At 40.3% G+C, this 24231-nt stretch overlaps 2 protein-coding genes across 6 annotated transcripts in view; both read right to left on the bottom strand.

Annotated features, from left to right (window-relative positions):
• Positions 1-3134, bottom strand: part of src (SRC proto-oncogene, non-receptor tyrosine kinase) — a 31661-nt gene extending 28527 nt beyond the window's left edge. For all 4 annotated transcript variants that reach the window (XM_084916893.1, XM_084916895.1, XM_084916894.1 and 1 more), the window contains exon 1: positions 2708-3134. The gene's annotated coding sequence lies outside the window, so the exon portion shown is untranslated. The remainder of the gene's footprint in view (positions 1-2707) is intronic.
• A 2184-nt stretch (positions 3135-5318) lies between these two features.
• On the bottom strand, positions 5319-16971 carry kcng1 (potassium voltage-gated channel, subfamily G, member 1). Of its 2 annotated transcripts, none has more exons than XM_084917671.1 (4): positions 16750-16971; positions 15661-15794; positions 9098-9934; positions 5319-6927 (listed from the first exon to the last, which is right to left on the bottom strand). In XM_084917671.1, exons 3-4 carry the CDS (start codon positions 9878-9880, stop codon positions 6148-6150), a joined length of 1563 nt encoding a protein of 520 aa, XP_084773797.1. In that variant the 5' UTR covers positions 9881-9934; positions 15661-15794; positions 16750-16971; the 3' UTR covers positions 5319-6147. The 2 variants fall into 2 exon arrangements, with proteins under 2 accessions (XP_084773797.1, XP_084773798.1); XM_084917672.1 differs by having other exon boundaries at positions 15661-15777.
• Between the last annotated feature and the right edge of the window lie 7260 nt (positions 16972-24231).

Below are 24231 nucleotides of genomic sequence, written 5' to 3'. Positions count from 1 at the left end.
TTCTGCAATATGTTTTATAAAATGTTTTTAAGGCTTCAAAAATTGCACAACATAAAGATTTACACAATTCATATTATTATTATTATTATTATTATTACTGCTAATAACTCTTGATTGGTTTGCGATGACTGAGCTTTAGAAATAAAAATCAAGATTGTCCACTGGTAAAATGAGTTTGGTTGGTCCAATTCTGTTAGATAGATAAAAACAGTAAACAAAAATTTAAAAATCAGCACTAAAATATTCTCTGGCGACCCGCCTAATGAATAAGCCGATGTGTGGGAAGAACTGATATAAATGCCAATACTGACATCAGTTGGCCTTTATTTATAATATATAACAACTTTGTGCTTAAGCTCTGTGTGTGTAATTATGTTTTGATATTTAACATTAAAATTATATGGCTTTAATGTAGCTACACCAATAAATATACACAAAAGGCAAATCCTTTAAAAAATCTAATTACAATATGTCCTCAGAGCTCACTGCCAATTAATCCTCATCTGACCTAAAGGAAAGTGGGACATGAGCTAGATCAAATGATGAACACAGCAAACTGCCAGCTAGAGTGAAAGCTGTTTAATGCCACTGCTCACTTTGCTTCAGTGCAGTTAAAGGCAGAGACAAATACACACATCACTAACAAAACGCTTAGCTGAAACTCCTGAGAAACAGTTTCTCTCTGCAGACCACCCCAAATCGCTTTCCTTCCTTCTCTATGAATAGGTGCACAAAGGCATTTTTGAAAGTGGAAGCAACTTGTCTTAAAGACGCTGATTCTCCCAGTCTGGATAGCTGCGGAAACAAGCAGTTCATTGATGCCAGGCGCAGTGCATCACCCTGACAGACAAACCACTCCAGTATAAGAGGGAACAAAGCGGCCAGTCCACATCCACGTTGCCAATTAGCAGGAATTTCAGCCTCAAGAGCCAGTTTCCACTAGTCTCATTGGAGTTGACATAAACATCTATGGCTTTCACTGAAGACATTCATGGGATTCCAAGGAGCATTAGGTCCCCTCTGCGGAGCCTGAAATCTGGCAGTTAGAAATCACAATGGACCATCTCGTACCACTTTGAGAAACACTTCTCACTCACTGGTTGCAGGAAGCATGCTAATAATAGTGAAAATGGCAACATCTGACCCATATTTACATTAGCTGAAAACACTTATGAGGAGAGAAGATAGTGGTTAACAGAAATGATCAAGCATGCCCTGCTTCATCTCGAGCATCAGCTTGCGTGTTGCTGGATCAACTTATATTGAACACATGGGAAATAATATGTTCTTTCTGCCTGCTGCCAAGCATTTTAATGCTTTCAGGAAAAGACTAAACATTCACGCACATAGACACACACACACACACAGACATGGGAGGAAAAAAAACACTAGAAAATCTGTAGAGGATTAGTCTAATGCACTACTGATAATCAAATGTAACAGCAATTTTATTATCATTAAACCTCCACGCATGTCACTGAAATATGTCTCCCGAGAAATGTTTGAGGTTTCAGAAAGGATTAGAGTGAGAGAAAGAAAATAAGCTGAATGTTTATATACAATATTGCGATCTTAGGCAGACCAAAAAGCTGCGACAACACACTGCAATAGTGGTACAGCAGGTTTAACTGTGTGTCTGTGTGTGTGTGTGGAGAGCACAAGGGCTGTGACAGCTGTCATATCTCAACAGCCATGATAACAAATATGCCGCACGGTGACGTCTTGCAGGAACTGAGAGACCAATATTTAAGTGTCTGCGAGAAAATCTCGTCTAGACACTAAATCGGTTTTAATTTTTGACACAAAGGCTAGGTTAGCAGATCTGTGCGATGATCCTAGATCAGCGCATTGGCCGAGAGTCGGGACTGATATGTACACTAAATACAAGCCAATGACTAATCACAATGTTAAACATTATGGACTGAAACTACAACTCCTCAGGGGCATGGCTTTCTACGTTATGTTACAGATTGTACAATAACTTTGAAATATGCACACCTAGTTTTTCAGTTATTAGCTACTACACCACAACAGAGTCAATATTTAGACCTTTTGAGTCATGTTGAGTGGGAGAGACTAATCCTAAGCATATGACAGTCATGTCTTTAAACTGTGTGGGGGAATTTGAGAAGGAAAATCTGTGTCATGACGAGTGAACAAGCAAAATCCTACTATACATACGTACACACATATATGTAATGAATCTAAAATCATTTCAGTTTTCATATAAATAAATCAACTGGAGCAAAAGACAGAAAGTTTCACTTGTGTAAACTCCCTCTCAGGTAGCCATGGCCCTAAAATCAAGGATGTGCAACTAAAAGGTGTGGTGTGATTATTTCCTGAAGCCACATACAGCAGAGGAGAGACTCCTCACACCCCGTGTAGTTTAGTTATTCAAGAAAAACTGTGATGATAAACTTTGAGACTAGTGTGGGTGCAACGTGGTTTAATTTATTACAAGGTGCGAAAACTACCAGCTGCTGGTCACCATTAACAGGAGCACTTGTTTACAAAAATATACACTGAATAAGATGCTGAGTGTAAATTTAGATTAGAGATGTTTGTTTGTTTTAATGCCCCAAAGAGTGAGGCTTTGTCTGTACTTGTTTGATGCACGGCTGAGCTCCAACGGCTCATTCATTTTTTATTAATCCCTGTCTGTCCGCCTGTCAAGCGACTAAAACAACAAGTTGGCTTTACTCACCGTGAAGCGCAGGCTACCGGAGATTTAACGGCGTCGCTCTTCTGTCGATCAAACCGGAGGATTTGGCATCAAAGCATTAATGAACTGATCATATACACTAAAAAGCTTCACTGATTCCTAAAACTGGGGCTTTGGAGAAGACGGGCAGCTGAAGAGAGAGTCGGTGCCAAAGCGAGCGACACAGAGGCGATGAGGAGGGATCCCATTCAACTGGAGGGAGCGCCCGGTGAAGTCATGACGGGGAAAGCCTCTGAAGCTGTGGAAACATTTTTCACTGACACGGTCTAAATGAAGAAAAGCACCGGAACGTCCCTGATTAAAAACTCCGAGCTTTGCGCGTAACAGAAACCCCCGGTTTGCGACAAGGCTGAGCAAAAACACCAAATCATGACCAAAACACTGGGATGTGCTTGAGGCAAGAAAGGGAGGAGACTTCACCGCATCGTGAAAGCTCTGATTGGTGGGAGGGTTTTTGCACTGTGGATTTGCCCGATTTGCGTGAATGGCATGTCATAGAAGCCCCACCTCACCTGAGTAGTGCAGGTTCAAACGCGGTTCGTTGTACAATTACTCATCCTGCTCTTGGCGGTTGAGACTGTTTAGCCTATGACACATGAAGCGTGTTACGTTTTGTGATGTGAGCCAACTTCACACCATTAAATCATAACCTGGACACAAATACTGCTGAATTTTTCACGTAAAGTTTCAAAGGCTGACCTAAAAACATGGAGATATTTTAACTATAATATAAATTTAGATCCTTAAAAATTGTTTGAATTTTTTTTTAATCTGACATCATGAAATAATCCCTAATATCACTGAAATAGAATGCGAGGTAGTCTGATTTTCGATTTTGATTATTCTATTTGTTAGCGTGAAAATCAAAGATCAGGCTTGCTTGTGATCTTTCTATTTGATGACACGATGCTGCCACCTGCTGGCCATGAAGCAGCATTTCTAAATCGAAGCAGCTGCTGCAGAATTGGAGGCTTCTGTCAACTTTACACATTAAACTCTGAGGAAAGAAGTACTTCGGTTTACCTACAAGTACTAACAATGCCCCTATGATTAAAAAAATAAAACGCATACAAGCAAACATACTGGCTTGTCCCAGAAGTATCCTGTAATCTTTCTTCTTACGGAGAGGGAAGGGAACCGTTTATGATTTTCCTCCTTGTCCTGCACATGTAGCGAGTTGGCAATTTAAAAACTTGCACGCATGACATGTATGGCTTTTTGCCAGCATTTTAGATGAGTGATGTCGAGGTAAATTTACTTAAACCTATGTTATGCACGTACTAAACACCTTATTAGAACCACTTTAGCGATCGAGTGCATTGAATGCAACCAACCAAACTGTTGTCGAACTGCACCAGATGTATAGGTGTTCCAAATACAGCCCTTGGTTAGTGTGCAGCTACTGCCCTGCCTTTTTTCTCTTCTATTTTGTAATCTGTAGATTTTGTATGAAAAATATTAATAAAGAATGTATCTAGCTGTAAGACGGCTATAATGTAGCAAGAAGTATAATTTGCAGAGAAAGGTATTACTGTATTAAGTAGGTGAAAAGGAAGCGCATAAACAGAATATAACAGACAAATACTTCATAAGAATACTTCAGACAGTCCATCACTGCCTTGTACCTCTTTCTGTTTCATCACTGCATTTATGTCAGTACCATGTAACCCCATTAGAGCATTTCGCTCTGACATGGCAGACTTACTTGTTCCAAGAGTATTTAAAAGTAGAATGGGAGGCAGAGCCTTCAGTTTTCAGGCCCCTCTTCTGTGGAACCAGCTTCCAGTTTGGTTTCAGGAGACAGGCACTATCTCTACTTTTAACATTAGGCTTAAAACGTTTCTTTTTGCTAAAGCATATAGTTAGGGCTGGATCAGGTGACCCTGAATCCTCCCTTAGTTATTCTGCAATACAGCTGGGGGATTCCCATGATGCACTGAGTATTTCTTCTTCAGTCACCTTTCTCACACACTATGAGTCAATAGACCTCTCTGCATTGAATTATACTTGTCATTAATCTATGTTTCTCTTCAACAGCATGTCTTTTATCCTGTCTTCCTTCTCTCACCCCAACCGATCGCAGCAGATGGCCCCGCCCCTCCCTGAGCCTGGTTCTGCCGGAGGTTTCTTCCTGTTAAAAGGGAATTTTTCCTTCCCACTGTCGCCAAAGTCCTTGCTCAGAGGGGGTCATTTGATTGTTGGGTTTTTTTCTGTATGTATTATTGGAGAGTCAATACTAAATAAATAATAAATTTAGCATCACAACATTTTCACTGCTGTTTCACTGCATATATTTACCCTAATCGTCCACATGCCACCTGCAGTGAAACTGCCTATGGCCCACAGTTTGAAAACCACTGGTGTAAACCATCAGTAACCGAATAGATGAGACTGAAATATCAATTTATAACAATATAACTGATACAGTCTGGAAAGAGAAGCTCACCAAGAGAGTCTGGTTCCCATGGTTGATGTCTTTAGGCATCAGTTTAGTAAAACAGTTTCCTTTCCCTGTTTCTAAAGTGAAAAGTTGAAGTTAAAACAAGAGGCATCAATGAATCATCAACAGAAAAAAGGAGAGATTCCACTCAAATCCAATTTAAAGTGAGATTTATAAACAGCTATGCACAGCAAATGCAGTAATTACAAGCACAATAATGCTGTTTCCAGAACGTGTTCAAAAATTGCATATGAACCCCAAAGTGTAGAAGAAGGACAGTTAGGACATCATAAGTAATGTGTAGATGCTGGCTGTGCCACAGTATTATTAAGGAACCCCAACATAAGTTTCAATGTTTTCAAAGCAGTTAGAAAATAATGAGTTTATCAAGGGTCACATTTTAGTTGGGAAGGAATTTATATCTTTGGGACTTAACAAAAGCAAGCAGCATCTTCAGTTAACTGGCACTGTCCCGAGAGCACACAACATCACCAAATCCACTGAAACCAGAGATTAAAAAAAACATCACAATGTTGTTGAATGATGTGAAGCTGTGACTGTGCTCTTCAGGCATGTCTTCTGTTCATAAACACATATTTTAGAATATGACTGTTTTAACACTACAGGTCACTGGTAAGCTCGAGGTTTATGCGTATTTTATCTTTTTTGTCAGCTGGACTTATGTTTGCTCTTATATGCGTTTAATAAAGAGATCCTTTTTTGCTGTTCTTATTTTCTCTCTCATCTCTTCATCATTTTCTTTAAGTGTACACTGCTACAAATCAAGCTGCATTTTTGGGAAGAAAAAATAATCTCTGTCTCTTCTGTGTCTCACTTTTTGACGCCCCTTTCAACCAGTCAATCCATCAAATGTCAGCCTCTCTTCTTGTCTTAGTTACACATTCAATCCCATGCGTTACCTCCTTCATCCTTGGTTTCTATTCTAGACCCACTCTCTCATGTCCTCAGTTGTCCTGCAGTCTCAGTCATCCATTTCTCTCGTGTCAGACGACCCAATAGGAAAGAGCATGTCGCTCTCTAAGGACAGGTTGCTGCCTAGCCCGGCCATGCGGCTCCGCAGTAGAAAGTGTGTCCTCCTCTGCAGGAGCCTCTGCTGCTCCTGCTTCAGCTCCACGTAGGAGCGTGAGAATGTGTGGAAGATGGAGGTGACGGGAAAGGCCATGAGGAGGATGCCACTTAGGATGCTGCTCAGAGCCACCACCTGACCCGGGATGCTCCTTGGCACCATATCCCCATAGCCCACTGTTGTCATGGTGATGACAGCCCACCAGTAGGTAGCAGGGATGCTTGTGAATTCCTGTGTGGTGGCCATTTCATTCTCAATCAAGTACAGCAGGGGGGAGTATAGTGCGATCGCCACACACAGGAAAAGGAGTAGCAGTCCAAACTCCCGTGTGCAGCGGCGTGCTGTCAGGCCTAGAGTTTGCAGGCCCAGGGAATGGCGAGCTAACCGCATCACGTAGAGGATACGCAGGGCCCTCAGCACACGCAGCACCAAGCCCACTTTGTCCAAGTATGTGTTGCCTGAGCCCAGCCTCTTCTCTCCTTTGGAAGTGCTGTCCACCACTAGTGTAATGTAGTACGGCAGGATTGCTACCACATCAATCAGGTTCAGGGGCTGTCTGAGGAAAGTCAGCTTGCTGCGATCTTGGATGAAGCGCAGGGTGAACTCCAGGGAGAACCAGGCTACACACACAGTCTCCACAATGAAGATATTATAGCACATCTGGGAACAGGTCCCCTGTTTAGGAAAGAAACAAAATGTGGTCACCAGCATGTAGATGAGGTCGAATCACTAGAGGGAGCCACCTCAGTGTGAAATTCAAACGCTAAACAGTGGTAGGACTCTGCAGCCCTCAGCACTGCAGCCAAGACAATGAAAAAATAAAAATAATTGCTCATTACAGATCAAACCACCAGTTTTGGTTATGGGGGAAAAAGTAATGTCATTAGGCACTAAATCTTAGGTCAAAGCGTCTAAAATGATACCGCCACACTTCCATAAGCAGTGTATTTTTCTTCATGATTCAGTGTGTGGTTGAAATATGGTTCAAAGCATTTCAAAGCACATACTGCGATAGCCGCTGAATGCAGTCCATATCAGGGAATAATATCATTATTATGAAACATACTCCCACAGAGGAGGAAGTGGCCTGACCACCTGAAAACTCCAGATAACCTGAAACACTTGTGTACTTTTAATGCAAGGCTTTGTCGTCTTGTTGAGGAGCTGTTAGAATGAGATCATTGGCACTTTATTTTAAAAACAAATGAATTCAGACTCTCAAGTGAGAATACAATGCAAGGGTGTCAGATGAATATATCAGTGACTAAATCAGACAACGAGCAGCTTTTCATTTCCTTTTTCAATTTTGTTTTTCTTTTTTTCCCCTCCCCTGTTTTCTTAGGCAGTTATTGGTTTAACAGTGTGACAGAGGTGATGTTTAACTCATCTGCAGCTAATGCAGGGGTGTCCAATTCCAGGCCTCGAGGGCCGGTGTCCTGCAGGTTTTAGATATTACCCTGGCTCAACACACCTGAATCACTTGATTAGTTCATTACCAGGCCTCTGGAGAACTTCAGGACATGTTGAGGAGGAAATTTAGCCATTTGAATCAGCTGTGCTGGATCAAGGACACATCTAAAACCTGCAGGACACCGGCCCTCGAGGCCTGGAGTTCCCTCACTGCTGAGCTAATGTCTCACTGTACAGGAGTGAATGTTTTGCCCTCAACCCATTTCCCACACTTACTGTATCTGTACTTGATTATCTGAACAACTTAAAACAGAAAGAAAGAAAAAAACAACACAAACTTTTTCCCCCACAGTGGAAATCAAAGTGTTTGCAGTCAATCTGCACTTCTATCAAAAGCCTGCTTTTTTTTTAATTTTCACAAAAGCTTCCACGACAAATCAATTAATTAATTCAAAACCTGTTTGCACTTTACTCTGCGAGAAGATTACGTGTGTGGCTCAGATATTCAATTTTCCTTTGATTTGACTAAAAAAGGCTGGGGTGCTAATTATGTTTGTGATTGAAGTCAGACATAATAATGGAAGCATTTCATGAAAGCAGCCTGAGACGTCTTCAAACATTTATTCTAATCTGGGGGGAAATTGTGGCTCTCTCAGCAGCCTTCCTTCTCTTACTGGGATGAGGTTTTAAAATGACGTGACATTATTAGCATTTTCTTTAATGGCTGAGGGTTTTTTTTTTAAAGCGCATAACCTCTTTTTTTCCCTTTGGGTACATCAGTTTAAAAAGGATGGATAGAAAAAACGACATAAACCTGCTGGGTTCACATATTCATTGTCAGTATGGTGGCATCTCTTTATGTATTGTGGCTGTGCAAAGCACTTTTAATGACGAATACATTAAAATGAATTAAAAATATATAAATAGAAATGAAATTAAAACAGAGTACAAGTTTTGGTGAACTGTTTTAACTATATTGGCTTCAAAATGAATTCTTATATTTGAAATGTTTGTCAAATTTAGAATGAAATGACTCAATTTGCAAAGTTTGTGATATTCTCATTTTTTCCTTATTAATACAAATACTTCAAAAATGAGCTATATTTAGGCACAAGTTACTTTTCTGCTTCTTCTGTCTCCATTTAGATAATTGGTTAATCATTAATTTAACCACAGCTAAGCAGTTCTTTAATTTTAGACACTGGAAATTGAGTCTCTGGGCAGCTATTTTGAAAAAATTGGATATCATAACAATATTAACCACATTTATCAGCTGTAAGAGCCTCAGAAGCTTTGGGACAAAACCTGTTGTTGTCCCAACTGTACCTCACAGAAACCATAAGTTTTGTTTTGCTTTTGTAGCCTTACAACCTCTTCTTTTTTTATATCATTTTTAATCTTCATGTGCTGTGTCAAACACCACGTTTCTACTTACCAACTCCTCCTCCGCCCTCATGGCCGGCATGGTGCTGATGGATAAGTTGATGGCAGTGATGGTGACAAACAGCACGGACAAACAAGCAAAGATCTTCCCTGGGAGGCCAGAGTGAGGCCTCTCCACCATGTCCCTCAGCTTAGCCATGCACCGACTGAGTCTAGAGTCAGCCGCGCGTCCCCTGTGGCCACTGTCTGAATCCAGCAGATCCTCCAGGAGTTCTTCCTCCTCCTCTGCTCTCTCCATGGCTTCAAACTCCTCCATGCGCTGCAGCAGACGCCTGCGACAGCACCACTCCAGGCTCTCCTCTGGAACCCCCCAGTACAGCAGCTCCTCTCTGAAGGAGAGGGCGCACATCTCCCTGAGGGACCGCAGTTTGCCCGCCCGCAGAAAGGTCAGGATGTTACGGAAGGCACAGGGGCTGCGGTCAAAGAAGAACTCGTTGTGTGTGACATCATAGTCATCACAGATGCGCATAATCTCATCGAAGCTGCTGCAGAGGTGCAGCTGGCCCAGACGTGACAAGGGGAAGTCCTCTAAGGTGGTCCAAGGCAGCTGGTAACGCAGGCCACCCACGTTGATAATGGCATGGAGTTTACGGGCACTGGACAGGAGTGTGTTATCGTGGATGGTGCTGAGCTCAGGGGCAGGCTGCGCCCTTTTATAGAAGGCTCCCTTGTGAGCCTCCTTCTCTTGTGGGAGGGGAGGGTTGAGGGAGTTATCAGAGGCACAGCTCAGGGCACTGTAGTCATAGTCAGAGCCATCACCCGCCAGCAGGGTCATCTTTACCGGTCCGCTCACATCCCTGTGCTCAACCTCCCATCAACACACTGTCACCTTCACAGAAACAATAGAGAGTCTGAAGTTAGTGCACCAGTGCAGGTTTGACACAATCGGCCAAACTAATTAAAAAGCAAAGTTTAAAAATCTCTTTAGCAACAGAGTCCTGACCAAGGTACAGTCAGCAGTATTACACAGACTAGTAATACACGCAGAGAAAGAAAAGTCCATTATTATTTGATAAAGAGTAAAATGCAAACAACAGACAAAGTTATGAGGTTCAATTATAAGGAAGCTTGAGACAAAAAAAGTCATGGTGTCCAGGTCAGTTAAAATCATCATATCACTGTGAGAAGTTCACCTGCCAACATGCTGAGCAGTACACTCTTACTAAATGAATACCATCACAATGCACTTTACTGCAGCAGGAGGCACTCGGACTGTTTGCATTATGATTCAAATGGATACGTGAAATTATAAGAAAAGCAGAGCAATATGTAAACAATCTCTGCCTGCAGAACAGCCCACTCACTGTAGAAATGAAAGCAAGAAAGCTGCGTGAAACATTCTACCACCAACACACTTTTCAGATATTGTAAAGCTACAGCGGGGAAACTCCAGCGAGCATAATATTAATATGTGTAAACATATTAGTGAAATCCTAGAAGACTGTTTTCATTAACATTACTTCCATTAAATATGTCACACTGACTTGTAATAAAACCTTAATATTCTTCTTTTAAAAGTGTGATGATTAAATAGATTAAAATATGCGCGTTTCCCCACTTGGATGGTGTTTCCTGCTTGTTCGAGCCTCGGGCTGAAGTTTGAGCCGCACTGAAGTCATGAAGCGGTAGCTTTTATTAACTATGCGCCGCAGAGCTCTGTGCCTCAGGGTTTACAGGAATCTGCAGCTGTAGGCATTTGTAAATAAAGTCTTTCTTGGTTTTATAAGGCCTTAATTTAAAAATGTCTTTCAACATTTATTTTGTCATAGTGCACTCTAGTTTAGTATCTAGTCCCTTTTAGAACAGCGCCATTGGAAAACGTTTATATTTTATTAGCGTTTTCCTACTTTCCTTATTACTACTTTAATGTTACAGCAAATATTTTTCTTTTCTTTCTTTTTTTACTATTTTACCTATTTTAACTTGATATTATTGCTTCTGTTTGCTTCCTTATCTAATTTACTAAACATGAACCTCGAGGAATATTGTTACAACAACAATAAGTAAAGAAAGTATGATGATGATGACAATGATCATATTTATTGCTGTTGCTCTGCCTTGAGGTAAATGTTTAGTATAGTGAATTGCATAAGTTTACGAGAGAATGAACTGAGGTGACATTTACATATTGCTGTAGGTTAATTTGCATACTGTTTATTTCCACTCATTCAAACATAACAATAGTATTCTGGTCGTTGAACGATGTTTGCAGATATCTCCTTCCGGTGTCTGGCTCGATCACACACACTGGTCTCGGTGAATCCACCCTGCTATAAAGCCGCAAGATGCAAATCCCAACGCTGGAGAGCTGTATTAGCCAATGAATGGCCACTAGGGGGCAAAGATATCTGGTGGACATAAACAGAAATTCAACCCTGCTTTGCTACATGAGATTATATTTACTGTATTCTACGTTTTAAAATAGAATTTGTCCTCAGTTTAATGCCAAAACTGATACCACTCTGAGGTTTCTGTGTTAATTATGGAGTGACAGAGAGGCACTGTTCAACTTTACTTAATATGAGGAGACATAGAAGGGGAAACAATGCTTTGGCGACAACAGTTTAACTTGTCATATGTTTTGAGTGGAATAAACTAAGCTTTGGGGGACAATATGTGGATTTATGTAACTTTGGAATGAGCCTGACTAACTGTGTCCCCATTTCAAGACTTGATTCCATGTATTTACCCCAAAGTCGTACTGTTACTTTAATTTTAAAAGGAGGGCAAATAACAATGAGGGATTAGTTTCTTTTGACTGAGGTAACAGATCATGATTAAATGTTAAACTCTTAACAGTATACATTTATGTGGGCAACTATTTAACTCCTCACATTTTTGTATAAAGATTTGTCACCCAGTGATGCTGTACTGACTCAGTAAATCACTGATGTAACTGTTATCCTACAGATACTGAAGAGGCTGTTTTCAAACACACTTAATAATCCGTCTGTGCTATTTCTGGCCCTCTCACATTTAGAGCGGGAGGCTTTAAAACGCAGTTAGGTGTCGGTTGAGGTGTGTGTGTACTAACGTGCAATCACACAGTTATGCAGGCTGTTCCGAGTGCCAGCTTATGCACATTTACCAAAGACTCTTCGGCAGAACAAGAGACGAGCACGAGAAGAGGAGCAGCACTATCTTACAATAAGAAAGAGAAGGAACTGGAAAATGTTTACCACTTTTTCACCACTTTATCACCAGTGCAGTGACGGCCTTGTGGCCTCTGTCCAAACTAATTTAATCAATTACAGTGATTTAGGGGGAGGCAGGTTAGCCAGTTAGAAATTAAAATGTCAGTGCCTGGATTGCTGCTTGGCCAAATTCTGAGTAAGGATTCTAAAATGGGGATGTGAATGTGTCAACTGAATGGTTATTAGGCACCTGCATTGTCAGCCTGTGTGAGCCACTGATTACAGCCAGCACCATCTTTCAACCCTGAAATCAGAGCAAACCCGCCCGAAGCTTTTCCCTCCAGTGCTCTGCCTTGTTGCATTAACTTCCTGATAATATAGATTTTTGGCTTTTATTGGACTGGTCACATGAGGAATACCCTTGAGGTCAGATCATAATAAAACCCCAGTGCAGTCAGGGAAGTCATGCAGGCCATCAGCAGATTCAGATTCAATCGCTTCCCACTTTTTTTTTAATATAAACGCTGCCTGCAAAATAAACAGTAGTACCATTAAACAAAAGCCAAACACAAGAATGAAAATAAATTTTCAAAAGAGGCAAAATCCCTCCTTTTTGATTCTTCTCACACTCTCCCTCTATGCGGTGGAGGTTATCAATACGCCTACAATGCATCGCCGGTGTGGATGTGCACAAGCCTACGCCACTCTCCTACTAGATTAAATCACACTTAACCCCTTGAGGCTGTTTGATTTCTCACTTTGCCTTTAAACCGATTGTGCTTTTCCATCTCCGCAGTCACAGGAGCATTTTTTTAAACTCTTGTTTTGTTTTGTTTTCCTTTCCGTGCAATGTTGCACCTCTGATGTTTCCTCTGGGGGACAAAGTCTAGAAGGAGAAGGAGAGATGAAACGCTGCAAAGACAGCGAAGGCTGTTCTCCCCACCAGATCGGCTGAGGTCTGGCCTCTTTCTGTGCCAGCGTTATCACAGCTAAGCCACAGGGCATGTTCTCCAGATTGCCTGGTGAGTCACTGGGTTGTGAGTCTCAGTTGCCTGACAGTATTGTGCATGCATTTCCCATGGTTCCCTCCTCAAGAGTCTTTGGAGACTTTTAATACCACCAATATTGACTGAGATCATTTTAAAGAGCCCAGTAGTGATCATGACCACAAGATCAAAGAGCAATTAAAAAAAAATCGTAAGCCTTTTAAAAATAAGGAAATGTGTTGTAACTGTTGAGATCTGTCTGTTATTTTCTCTTTACCTGCCTGCAGAGGCATGTGTTAAAGAATTTTGTTCAAATATGGGTGGTTCATATTCAAATTTAATAGTAAAAATGAACATCTGAGTGTCTATGTGTTTGTCCCTGCAAAAAGATACAAATAGTTTACTTAGCGATGACTATTTATTGCTGCATATCTCCATATTGCTGGAAGTGCTGTGTAAGACAGATTTTACCAATCTGTCTCTGAATCAAAGATTTGCAATTCAGCTTGACTCATTCTGTGAAATACAGACACATGGTAATTTGATGAGTATCGAATTTTTGTCAGTGTTTCTGATGAAAATCTAAACCTCTAAGCTTTCCAGTGGCAGCTGTTCAAAGTGTAGAGTTCGGTCTTATTTTCTTGCATGTAGCCCCTCAACCATATTTAAAGCAATAACGTGCTGTAAAATAAATGCTCTCTATAAAGATGTTCCAGAAAAATGCATGTCACCTGACAATGAAGTTATGTCAGTCATGTCCTCTCAGGCTTAATGACCATTTAAACCACACAATGTTCCTTTTGTTCTCCCCAACAACCACTTCTGCTTCTATTCCCTTAACAGCTCACTGTTCTCTAATGGACTATAAGAGGATGGTGTTTCCAGAAATGGACCGCAAGAGCTGCCAAGACCCAACTGTCTCTCTCTCTCTCTCTCTCTGAAATCTGGTTAAACACTGAAACAGTCAGGCATGCCAGAAGCAATCCTACCCCGAAGACCTTTCCTTACAGTAATTCAAGCAGGAATAGTTGTAAACAAAAGTGTTTCTTTTTTGTTGGATGTGGGTGGTATTAATGCATGCTGAGAACCCTGGAAGAAGCTACAGTATAGCTCCAGGGCAATAAATGTCTCCCCAACTCTGTCTGTGGTCCACCACAGTGCGCTGCTCTCTACTTCTGAGGTACAGAAGTATTCTGTGCAGATAATATGTTTCAGTAATGAGCTATCTCAGCACTAATGGCCACTCTTTTTCATCCTGTTCACTGTTCAATTCAACTGGAGTGAAAAGCAGCAACAGAATGAAATGTATCTGTAAAATAAACCACCTTTCATTTTATAAAAATGTCGTTTTAAAAGCTTAAAAGTCAATTATTGAAATGCAATTCAAGTACTTCTTCATGTCTCGCTTGGAATAAAATGTCGTGTAACAAAGAGCAAATGAGAAGCATCACGCCTCTGTCATTTTCTGTCCACAGTTTATTTTCCAATCTGTCCTCTGCCCGTCCTTCCTTTTTAAAGGGCTCTATTCCCCAGATACGATCTGAGCCGGCCCGCCGACTCTCTAGGCTTCTACCTCACTGCTCCATATTATGCCTCAGCACTTCCCGTCCTCTGATCCCTGACAAACTGTGACACACAATATTTAGTCAGCACACAAAACACCTCAACATTACACCCATCACTCACATCCGACGTATAACGACAGCATGTGTTTTTCTTTTTCATCTCAGGAATTTTCCTGAGTGGATGATTGCACACTCTCACCATTTGCGAGTGCTCATCTAACTTGATTATATAAAGATTGCATAACATTAAGTTCTCTGCATCGTTTGGGTGCATTAACCGATACTCACTTTTCATCTCTTGCTGCCCTTTTCCTGTCGAGCTGCAATCATCCGACCACCTAATCTTTCGGGGCTGTGTAAATAATTAGTTTTTCACAAGCAGCAGATAAAAGACAGCGAGCATGTGTGCAGGCATCACAACCTCACTGCAGAGAAGACCCGACTGTCTGTCACTTTGGACAGAGTGTTTCAAAAGACCTCTGCACTAGGGCGCAGCGCAAGTCCCTGCAGGCTGAAGTGACAGAAGGTGCTCGCACTAGTCGCTTAAAAGATCAGCAAGGAAAAAAGAAGAACTCAACTCAACTTAAGATGAGCTGATGAGATGGTATAAATGGACTGTAAACTAACAGTTGTCCTTTAAGTGACAAAATAAAAGCTTTCTTGTCAAAGGACACCACATCTGTGTGTTGGTTAAGTTAGTTGTATTTTTACATTTTACCACAGCTTGAACTGGTTAAAAACCTAAACGGTCAAATCAGAACATGAAAGAGCCAAGGGTTTCCATCGTTTTAGAAGATGGACTAAATTCACATCCAAGTCTGTGCAGATAGAAGACTTCAGAAGGAAAGACGAGGACTTTTTCTTACTTACACTTTCAAAGCACATCCATCGCCCGATATGTATTGAGTCCGAGCCCTGGCTGCAGATCTCTTTGGGTACCCACTGGTGCTCAGGGAAACAGCAGATCAGGAGATGTCTCTCAAGCACCTTAAACATAAAAGCACCTGAGAAGCATGCTATAATTACTTTATGGATCTTTTTTGTGGAGTAGAATCAGAAAGCCACTATTAGTTATTAGAATAGGAAAAGTCATTAGTTCATCTCATTAGAGTCACAATTACCTGGTGGAGGGAGAGAGGATGATGGATTACATATCATATATCACTGCTCCAAGGTCTCCAAAGAGGGATTTGCATTGCGTACTCTAATCACATTATGGGCCATTATCTAAAATCATCTTCAGAATGAAACCATGTGCTGTGTTTGAACTGATCTCATATGGGTTCACTGACAGAAACATAAGCTGTGATACGCTGTTTGAGGACTTGAAGTTGTTCCCACGTTCAAAAGTTTCCCTTGCATCAATTTTCAGTTTAAAATTAGATTTTGAAAAGTGTTTTTCATTTCAAAGGACACTGCAAAGATAATGTATATATATATATCAAATATATGTCCCTCCTCAGAGAGCATGCCAGACAAAATCTGTCTCTGCATCGAACCCTGTCTCAGTAAATGTTTACACATCATACAGTGTCATGCTGCTGCACCCTTGTTACCATGGCGTACATGCAGCGCATCGGGCATGCAAGTCTCGGTCATCTGTTCGAGACAGATAATTCCTCGTTTAATGAAAAGTGGACTTCACAGGAAACCATTAATTAGCTCAGTCTGATTAGAACTGACACTGCTGATGCACCCTTCAAGTTACTTTAAAAGAAATACTGACAGCACATCAGTGTGACCTACGAAAACACTAACAGGTAGACACATGGCGCACACAGTTATAATATCAAGCCTGAGGAAGCAGCTATTTACATACATGATTTGGAATTTAAACACCAAATGCACGAGTGAGAAAAACTCCCAAAGTGTCACTTACAACTAAGAAGTATTGTTTGTTTTTTTCTATACAACAAGCATTAAGTTTAAAAACATGTAAACAAAAAAATTCATACTCACTGCGCTCTCAAATCAGTTCCTCTGCAGCTGTTAGTTTGCTGAAGAAGCCTGAAGGCGATGAGAAGAATGTACATGAGGGAAAATGTGAAGTGTATTTTCAGGCACTGCTGCTACCTCCTTCAACTCTGGTCCATCTATGCAAAGGCACTGGGCTTGTGGAGTACGAGAACGCTATTTGATAATCATGAGCAACAGGCTGCCTCCCCTCCCCTCGCCCTCCCTCCCTCGTTCCCTCCTTCCCTTTCCTTTTCCCTCGACTCTCGCTTTCTCTCTCGGATCCTTCTTCCTCCCCTTCCTCGAGCGCTGACATCAGAAGTGGGATGTGCCATTATACCAAAACCTTTTGAGAGAAATCCATGGCAACCACCATCTAGAGAGAGCCGTACTTCCCCTTCACCTTTAAAATGAGAATAATCACTGTCTTTTGATTGTAGACTCACACAAAGGTTTATATTTGTCCAGTGGGTTACTTGGCTGAGGGAGGAGGGGAGGGCCGGTTGTAGGCTGGCTCACACTCACCAGGGTGTCCAATTTTAGACAAGTGGTGGGAAATGCTAACATGAAGTATGATGATGAGGTGGAACGCATGGCTCATACTGAGAATGTTCATTGCAACCGGAGCAAATATATATATGCAATTTTCCTTTATGTTTTTTTTCTTAAATAAATACTTGTTTTGAATTGCCTTTGGATGATAATGCCAAGTTTTAGCAGCATATAACCACCAGAAGTGAAAGCCAAACCTCATCAATAAATCTGTAAAAATAATAAACAAAGAGACTGAGGAAATGAAATCCAAAAGAGTAAACAACATAAAATCAATCCATTCTGATTTATTTAGTTCTGCTATATGGTACCTCCACTGAGAATGCTCACAAAACCTATTATCCCTTATTTATCTACTTAAATGGAAACTGCAGAAGTAAACATATATCCACATGTGACAAGTCAATCTCAGCATATTATTCCCCCTTCGGTTCTGTTATGACCCCATAATGGTGAAAAAAAATAATAAATGTGCACATTTTTTTGTATGTAAGAGTCCAATTTTGTTCCTCAGTCAGCAGTGTGTGACTGCAGTGTGTAAAAAGTACTATTATTTTATGGTTGCGCTCAGTATGTTTTATTCAAAAAGACATATTGGAAGGAAAAGGGTCAGGTGTAATTCCTGTGAGCTATTGTGTCTCAGGATAGAGTTGTTAGAGCTGCTGTTAGATGGGTGACTGAAGGCAACTAAAGATTGTGATACAGTCCTGGAATGAAAATAGCACACTCACAACATTTCCTAGAAAGAAAAAGAGACAGAAATCCCTGTGGCCAAAAAAAATCATAATACCCTCATAATAACCTCGCCTTCTACAATGCCGATCTCATACTGAGGGGCATAAGAGATACGTCTCCTCTCAAAACAAACAAACAAGGTTAAATGATTATCATCTCTGTGCGCTGTTGCAATCCAGACTGCACGTCAGTTTACACAGAACCAATCCACCGTAGCAAACCAGAGTATTGTGTGTTACGTGATCGTTTTAAGATTAACAAGCGCCACCATATTCAAGACTGCGAGACAAAGGGGCTTCAGTGCAAGCAGGGATTATGAAGAATGTCAGGTTTATTGATTTAGCACATTCCAAACAAGATGCACAGTCTAAATGTGTTTGCAAAAAAAGGCAGATCATACATGACAGGAGCAAGGGTGTTGCCCACATTAAAAAAAACACAAAACGGAGAAGGTAGTACAGCAAAAAGGAATCAAAAAAGAAGGAATAAAAAGGAATAATGACACTAGATTTTAAAATAAGCAGACCGCAATGAATGAATGTGATTTAAAATTGACTCTCAGTATAGTGAGGAGACATTTGTTTGACTGAGTGTTTATTCAGTGACATTATCAACAATGGAGGAAACTAAGCCAGTCATATAAAAATCTATTACAAGTATGTCGAGCAGTACTGAAAGAGCATTTTATAGTTTCACTGGGGTATTTTTAACCCCTGCTTTTGTAAATCCAGGAAAGCAGCATTACAGCAATCTTTACTGGTAATAAATGTTTGAACCCCTTTTCAGACTTTAGTCTGCTTTTAGTTATCTAAATCTCGCAGATATCAATATCTATCATTCACTCACTTTGTGGCTTTACATAGTTTACAAGTTTACAAGTATGCAAGAGTTTACAAAGGAGTGAATCTGGTGCCTTAAGCCTTCAGACCGACCTAAAGAGTCTCTGATTCATCCTCATTTACCTGTATTTTTTCCATCACCAGCCATACACAGCTATTTTATTTTATTTTATAAAACTTAGCAAATGAATTCTATAAAACTGACCCAAGTCAAAGCACAGAGAAAATCATCCAGCATAGCAAAAGCTGTGTTTCTTCAAAAATGAACATTTATTCTGTTGGATCTATTTGGCACAGATGCTTACGTCATTAACAGACTAACACGGTCACCTTTAGGGCTATGCTGCTAAAAATATGTGTGTGTTGCAGTCTTTGTCTGCAGAGCATTTTTATTTTCCCATTAAAGACAGCCTGTTGTTTTTCATGACTAAGTCTTAATATATGCAGATATTGGCTTGACACTTGAGTGGGCCAGTTTATGGGTGCTAGGAGAGCTCCAGCTATGCTGCAGCGCTCAAACAAGGGGCCTAAATAGATTCTGAAATCACAGTAGCAACAAATCCACCTTTGTTGGATTTGCAATTATTAATTATTAATCAAAGTATATTAGGATTGAGACACACTGTGCTTTCTCATACATATGAGCAGCAGGCACCGGGTGACTTAGTATGGAACATCATCCAAATATGATACAATAAGAGTTAAATAAAACAAGAATTGGATGCTTAAACTGGATGTTTAGTGAAGTGTTTTCATCAAACCAGCACTGGCAATGATTGTGTCTACAGGTGTTCACTTGCTGATTGCTGATTGCTAATTGCTGATACACTTTTAACCTTTTTGTTGAGAATTAATGTACTCTCTGAAATTACACCTCTTCATCACTTCTCTCAATGATTATTATTTTCACCTTGGTTTACTGATTTAAGGGTTGAACTTCCACCCTTCATTGAAGACACTCTGAACCCCTAAAAGCACCTAAAAATAAAATGCAGACCTCAAAGGCAACTTTATCTCCAAATTTTTACAGATAATCAATAGTGACTTCCTGATAGTATCATAGGATCATTAGATACCACACATGATAAAATATAAAAGGGACCTTTTAGGCTGGGTACATGTGAGGAAATGAATCACTTTCTTGCACAGTATTAAAGCTGTGTCTCAAATTTTGTACTTCCAAACTTGCATGTGCTATTTTAAGTGTATGTGCATGTTAAAACTGACAAGTACAGTATCAGGCATTATCATTTCTCATCTTGTCACAATTTTATGCATGTTTAATGTATCTTCAAAGGTTTTAATCAGTGCAGCGTCTCACTTTCATTTTTAGAGAAAATTGTTGTAGGCAGATGCACATCTGCTAATTAAAACTGAGTAGAAAAAGAGATATTAGAAGTTCACTTAACAAAACTGAAGCAAAAAATTATTCTACAGTCTGTTCCTCACAGCGAGCCATGTTATTTGTTCCAAAACACATTAATGGCACCAGCATGATTGAGAGTCCCATTTCAGTCAGTTTGTCTATCTATCATCATGCTTTGCATATTTACCTTCATTCATTTCCTGATGTTGGTGATGTATGTGAGACTTCTGCAGTTTTATGTTTATACATCTACCTGGAAGTTCAGGTAGCGTCTTCCCCTTCTATCTTAGACATCCGACATTCCACTTCTAATTAGGATGAGTCTTCGGCAAAAGTGGTTGATGTGAAAAGCACTCCAAAGTTCTGATTACTCTGCAAAGTGAAATAAACTCAGCGCTTTCTGTCAAGTCAGGAAGTTTTTCTTACTCACAGCTATGAAATGATGCTTTGTGAATAATGTCTTTAAAGTGTGGCCGCAGTGGTCTTAAGCAGCAAGGTAAAGCTGGGGCACCACACTCATTATTTCCCTCAAGGCTAATAGAGATTGAAAATGTGACGTCATTCAGGGGTAAAACCGCAAAGGATTCTGGGAACTCGTGGCAAGCGGTACTAGCGCACGCAGGCTTTCAATTGAAATCAGTTACACAGCGATAAAAAGAAACACAAAAAATGGCAAGAAGTTCTTGTATTATTAACTGCAATAGCCGGTCGCATGACAGCCACGGGAAGCCGGCGGGTAAAGAGATCGGTTGTTATCGGATTACGTCGTTGAAGAGAAATTGTTCAGCCATGTTTCCGAAGTAACAAAGAGGCGACGGATGGCCTGGATTGCAGCCATTCAAAGACCAAATATAACGTCCCAGAACACTCCAGCTCACATGTTAGTCTGCTCCAAGCATTCCCACAAAGGTCAGTATTTTGTAGCAGTTAATACGTCATGTTTCATAACATAATTGGTGATATAGGTTACAAGCAAGTCTGGCGCTGAACAGAAATTGTCGCGCTATGCTCCTTTGTTTATTGTGCATAAATAGTGAATTGTCCTGACACAATATTGCGTTTCGCTTCTGTTATTACCATGGTACATTGACAAAAACATATACTTTTATTCACAGGGTAAAACAGTTTTTTTGTATCACTAATTGCCCAGTACGATTACAGCATACAATATTATTGTCACTGCTACGTTTCTGTAACGCCTACCAGAAATTATTTCCACTGCTAATAATTAATTACCGTTGAGCTTAAAGGTCCTATTAATAAACGGTTAACGAATGTGTATTTATGAAGACGATTTGTGAGACTGGTAAACTTATGATACATACGATGGTCTTTCGTTCTACACGGTGCATTTCAAGGTCCTGTACCCATCCGTCGGTAAACTGTACCTGGGCTTGTTGCAGTGGCCTGAAGTTACTAAACTTCATGAGTGTATGCACTCACTCCAAGAACCGTATAATTATAAATATGAGCGTGGTGAAAGTTGGGCAGCACGCAAACGTCTTTTGTCCACTCTGTGTGCTCGTAAGGGTCTAACCCTTTCACTCCTTTGATTTTTTTCCTCGTATCTTTGACTTTTCATCAAGTCTGTCTTTGTACGGACCGGCATTGTTCTCCTTCGTTTTGTACATAACTTTTTTTGGGGGGGCAAAGAAAAAGCAAGAAGGTATTGGAACCCGAGAAAGAACGTTTTGCGGTGCTGCAAATGCTTGCATTTGATGCGGTACTTGGATTGTTTTGCCACGAGTTCCCGGCATGCAATGCGCGAAAGTCACGTGGTCTGTCAATCTCTATAGACCTCAAGGACACGATCACTCAGACTGCCCGGCACATAAGAATTGACTTGTACCCACAATAACTGTGAAGATGGACCCACAACGTTTCAAGAGTTAAATATCGATTTTATAAAAGCTTGTGGTTCTAAAGAATAAAGCCTGCTGGTAATTATTTAAATGTGTCCAAGTGTCTCTGCATTTATCCACGGGCATTTTAACATTGAACTGCTACAGAGTACTAAAAGCCTTTCGGCCACTGTTTGGCTCGACAGTTTCAACTATGAAGGGAAAAAGAGGAAAAGATACTCTGTGGGAGGCATTCTTTGAACATGAAAGTTCTTTATTTCCATTCAAACAAAACAAACAAGCCGTCTTACTCGCATTGTTTCAGCAGCCGCTCTTTCCCTTTTCATTGCCAACAGAGTACCCAAAATGGCTTTGCTTTTTTTAAACAGTCCTTTCAAATAGTTGATGCTGGTCATGTAGCGGTCCTGGTGACACTAATTTAAAAAATCCTCTGCAGTTTGAGTTCGACAAAGGCCTTGAAGCTAATGAGAATCACACTCATTATCTCTGGTTATTACCAGTTTTGACTAAATGGCAACATACTCGAGGTATTACTGTTTGGGCTTCTCTTAATAATGCTCTGTATGAGCTATCCAGCCTTGCATAATTTAAGATACTGAATGCGAGTAGGTGAGATAAATGAGAGTGGTCGTCTAATTTTCTCATTAGTTGACCTGTTGTGGCAGGATAAGAACGTTTCTCTGGAAGAATTAGCCTGAAGGTTTATGAAGCCAATGCAACAAGGTGAGATACAATCTGCCGCAGTGATTACATTATTGAAAGAAATATTCAGATCATTTAACAACATTTGCCAACAAAAGAAAGCTAAAAAAAATTCCATGTCTTCTAGGAAGAATTTTAAGGTAAAAATGTGTCACATTAGGACTAAAATATTGTTCTTCAAGACTAAATATAAATAATATACACTATATGGATAAATATATTGAGGAATACCTTCAACTTTGGTGTGTTCAGCCCCCTTGCTGCAAGTGTATCAAATCAATCACCTGTCCATGCAGTCTGCTGTGTATTGGTCCTTTGAAAGAGTCCTCACTGCAGTAGGTCAGCTCCTGAAACATCTTCTCTCCCCAATTTTTGTAAGTGGTATAACTGCGAAGAGGAAGTGTTTAGGAACTACAGCAGCAACCACGTAAAGTAAAGGCGTCTGGTCAGTGTTTGCTGAGGATGCGTAAGTGTGGAAAAGTCACCAACAATCTGTAGCATTAACGTCGGCACACAAACTTTGTGCCTTCATGCATACATATGCTAATATATGAAGCCACTATTTTTTAAATACTTAATGTAAATAGCTTAATGCAGTAGTTCACAATATTTGGGCCTGAGAGCACACACGATAAATCTGTAGGGTTGTAGAGTTATTACAGTTTTTTGAGGTCTCAAGAATTATTGAAATTAATCTTATAAATCTTAGAAGTTTAGTGAGTGTTAACAGTTTCAACAGTATATCTTTGGTGAAACCACAACAACTGCAACCTGATTACTGCAAGCCAAAATGGCTGGGATCCACTGACTAAATCTTTAGTTTTACAAACGTATGTTTGATTGAATGAAATCACAAGTCACAGTGTATTTATACTACTTGACGTAACATATTTTATGTAATAAATATTCTCTGTTGATAATTGTATGGACAGTAGCTTATAAACAGATGGGTAATTTTCAGGATTTGACAAAAAGCAGTCCAAAATGTGATTTCGCCACCAAAGAATCGCAGCTGTGTCTGTTTGACTGAGATCACTCATAAGTCTTTGCAACTTGGCAGTGCAAGTGTCAATATTGTAACTTCTTTGAGTGTGAGAAAATGGTAAAGATGACCTCAGTATGTGCTGGAATAAAAGAAGAGAGAGGAGAATTAATATACAATACAGGGCTCTAGACTAACTTTTTGCCATGGGTGTACCGGCACAAAAGTTAGGCGCACACAAATTTTATAATAATTTATATAATATAATGTGTTTTTCTGGATACACTGTGCTTTTTCAGCATTCAAAGATTGATGACACCGTGTCAGAGCACTGGCTATGAATTTCAGAAGGATCAGGCCTTAACTTAACAGAAAAGTTAGCAATAGTTCTTTTCCTATTACAGCTACATCCACTTCTGTCGTGCCTAGGCTGCTCACTAGGGCTGGGTA

The sequence above is a fragment of the Perissodus microlepis genome, chromosome 20 (genome assembly GCF_051167445.1).
Source record: "Perissodus microlepis isolate ML-2025 ecotype Zambia chromosome 20, ASM5116744v1, whole genome shotgun sequence".
In the NCBI taxonomy this organism is placed as follows: domain Eukaryota; kingdom Metazoa; phylum Chordata; class Actinopteri; order Cichliformes; family Cichlidae; genus Perissodus; species Perissodus microlepis.
The sequence above is the reverse complement of the archived record's forward strand: the minus strand, read 5'-3'. Positions and strand labels throughout refer to the sequence as shown.

Excerpts from the sequence above, each read along its gene's own strand:
- kcng1 (XM_084917671.1), bottom strand. The coding sequence starts at position 9,880 with ATGACCCTGCTGGCGGGTGATGGCTCTGACTATGACTACAGTGCCCTG. Across the intron at positions 6,928-9,097 it reads TGAGGGCGGAGGAGGAGTTG|GGGACCTGTTCCCAGATGTG; the intron begins GTAAGTAGAAAC and ends TTTCCTAAACAG.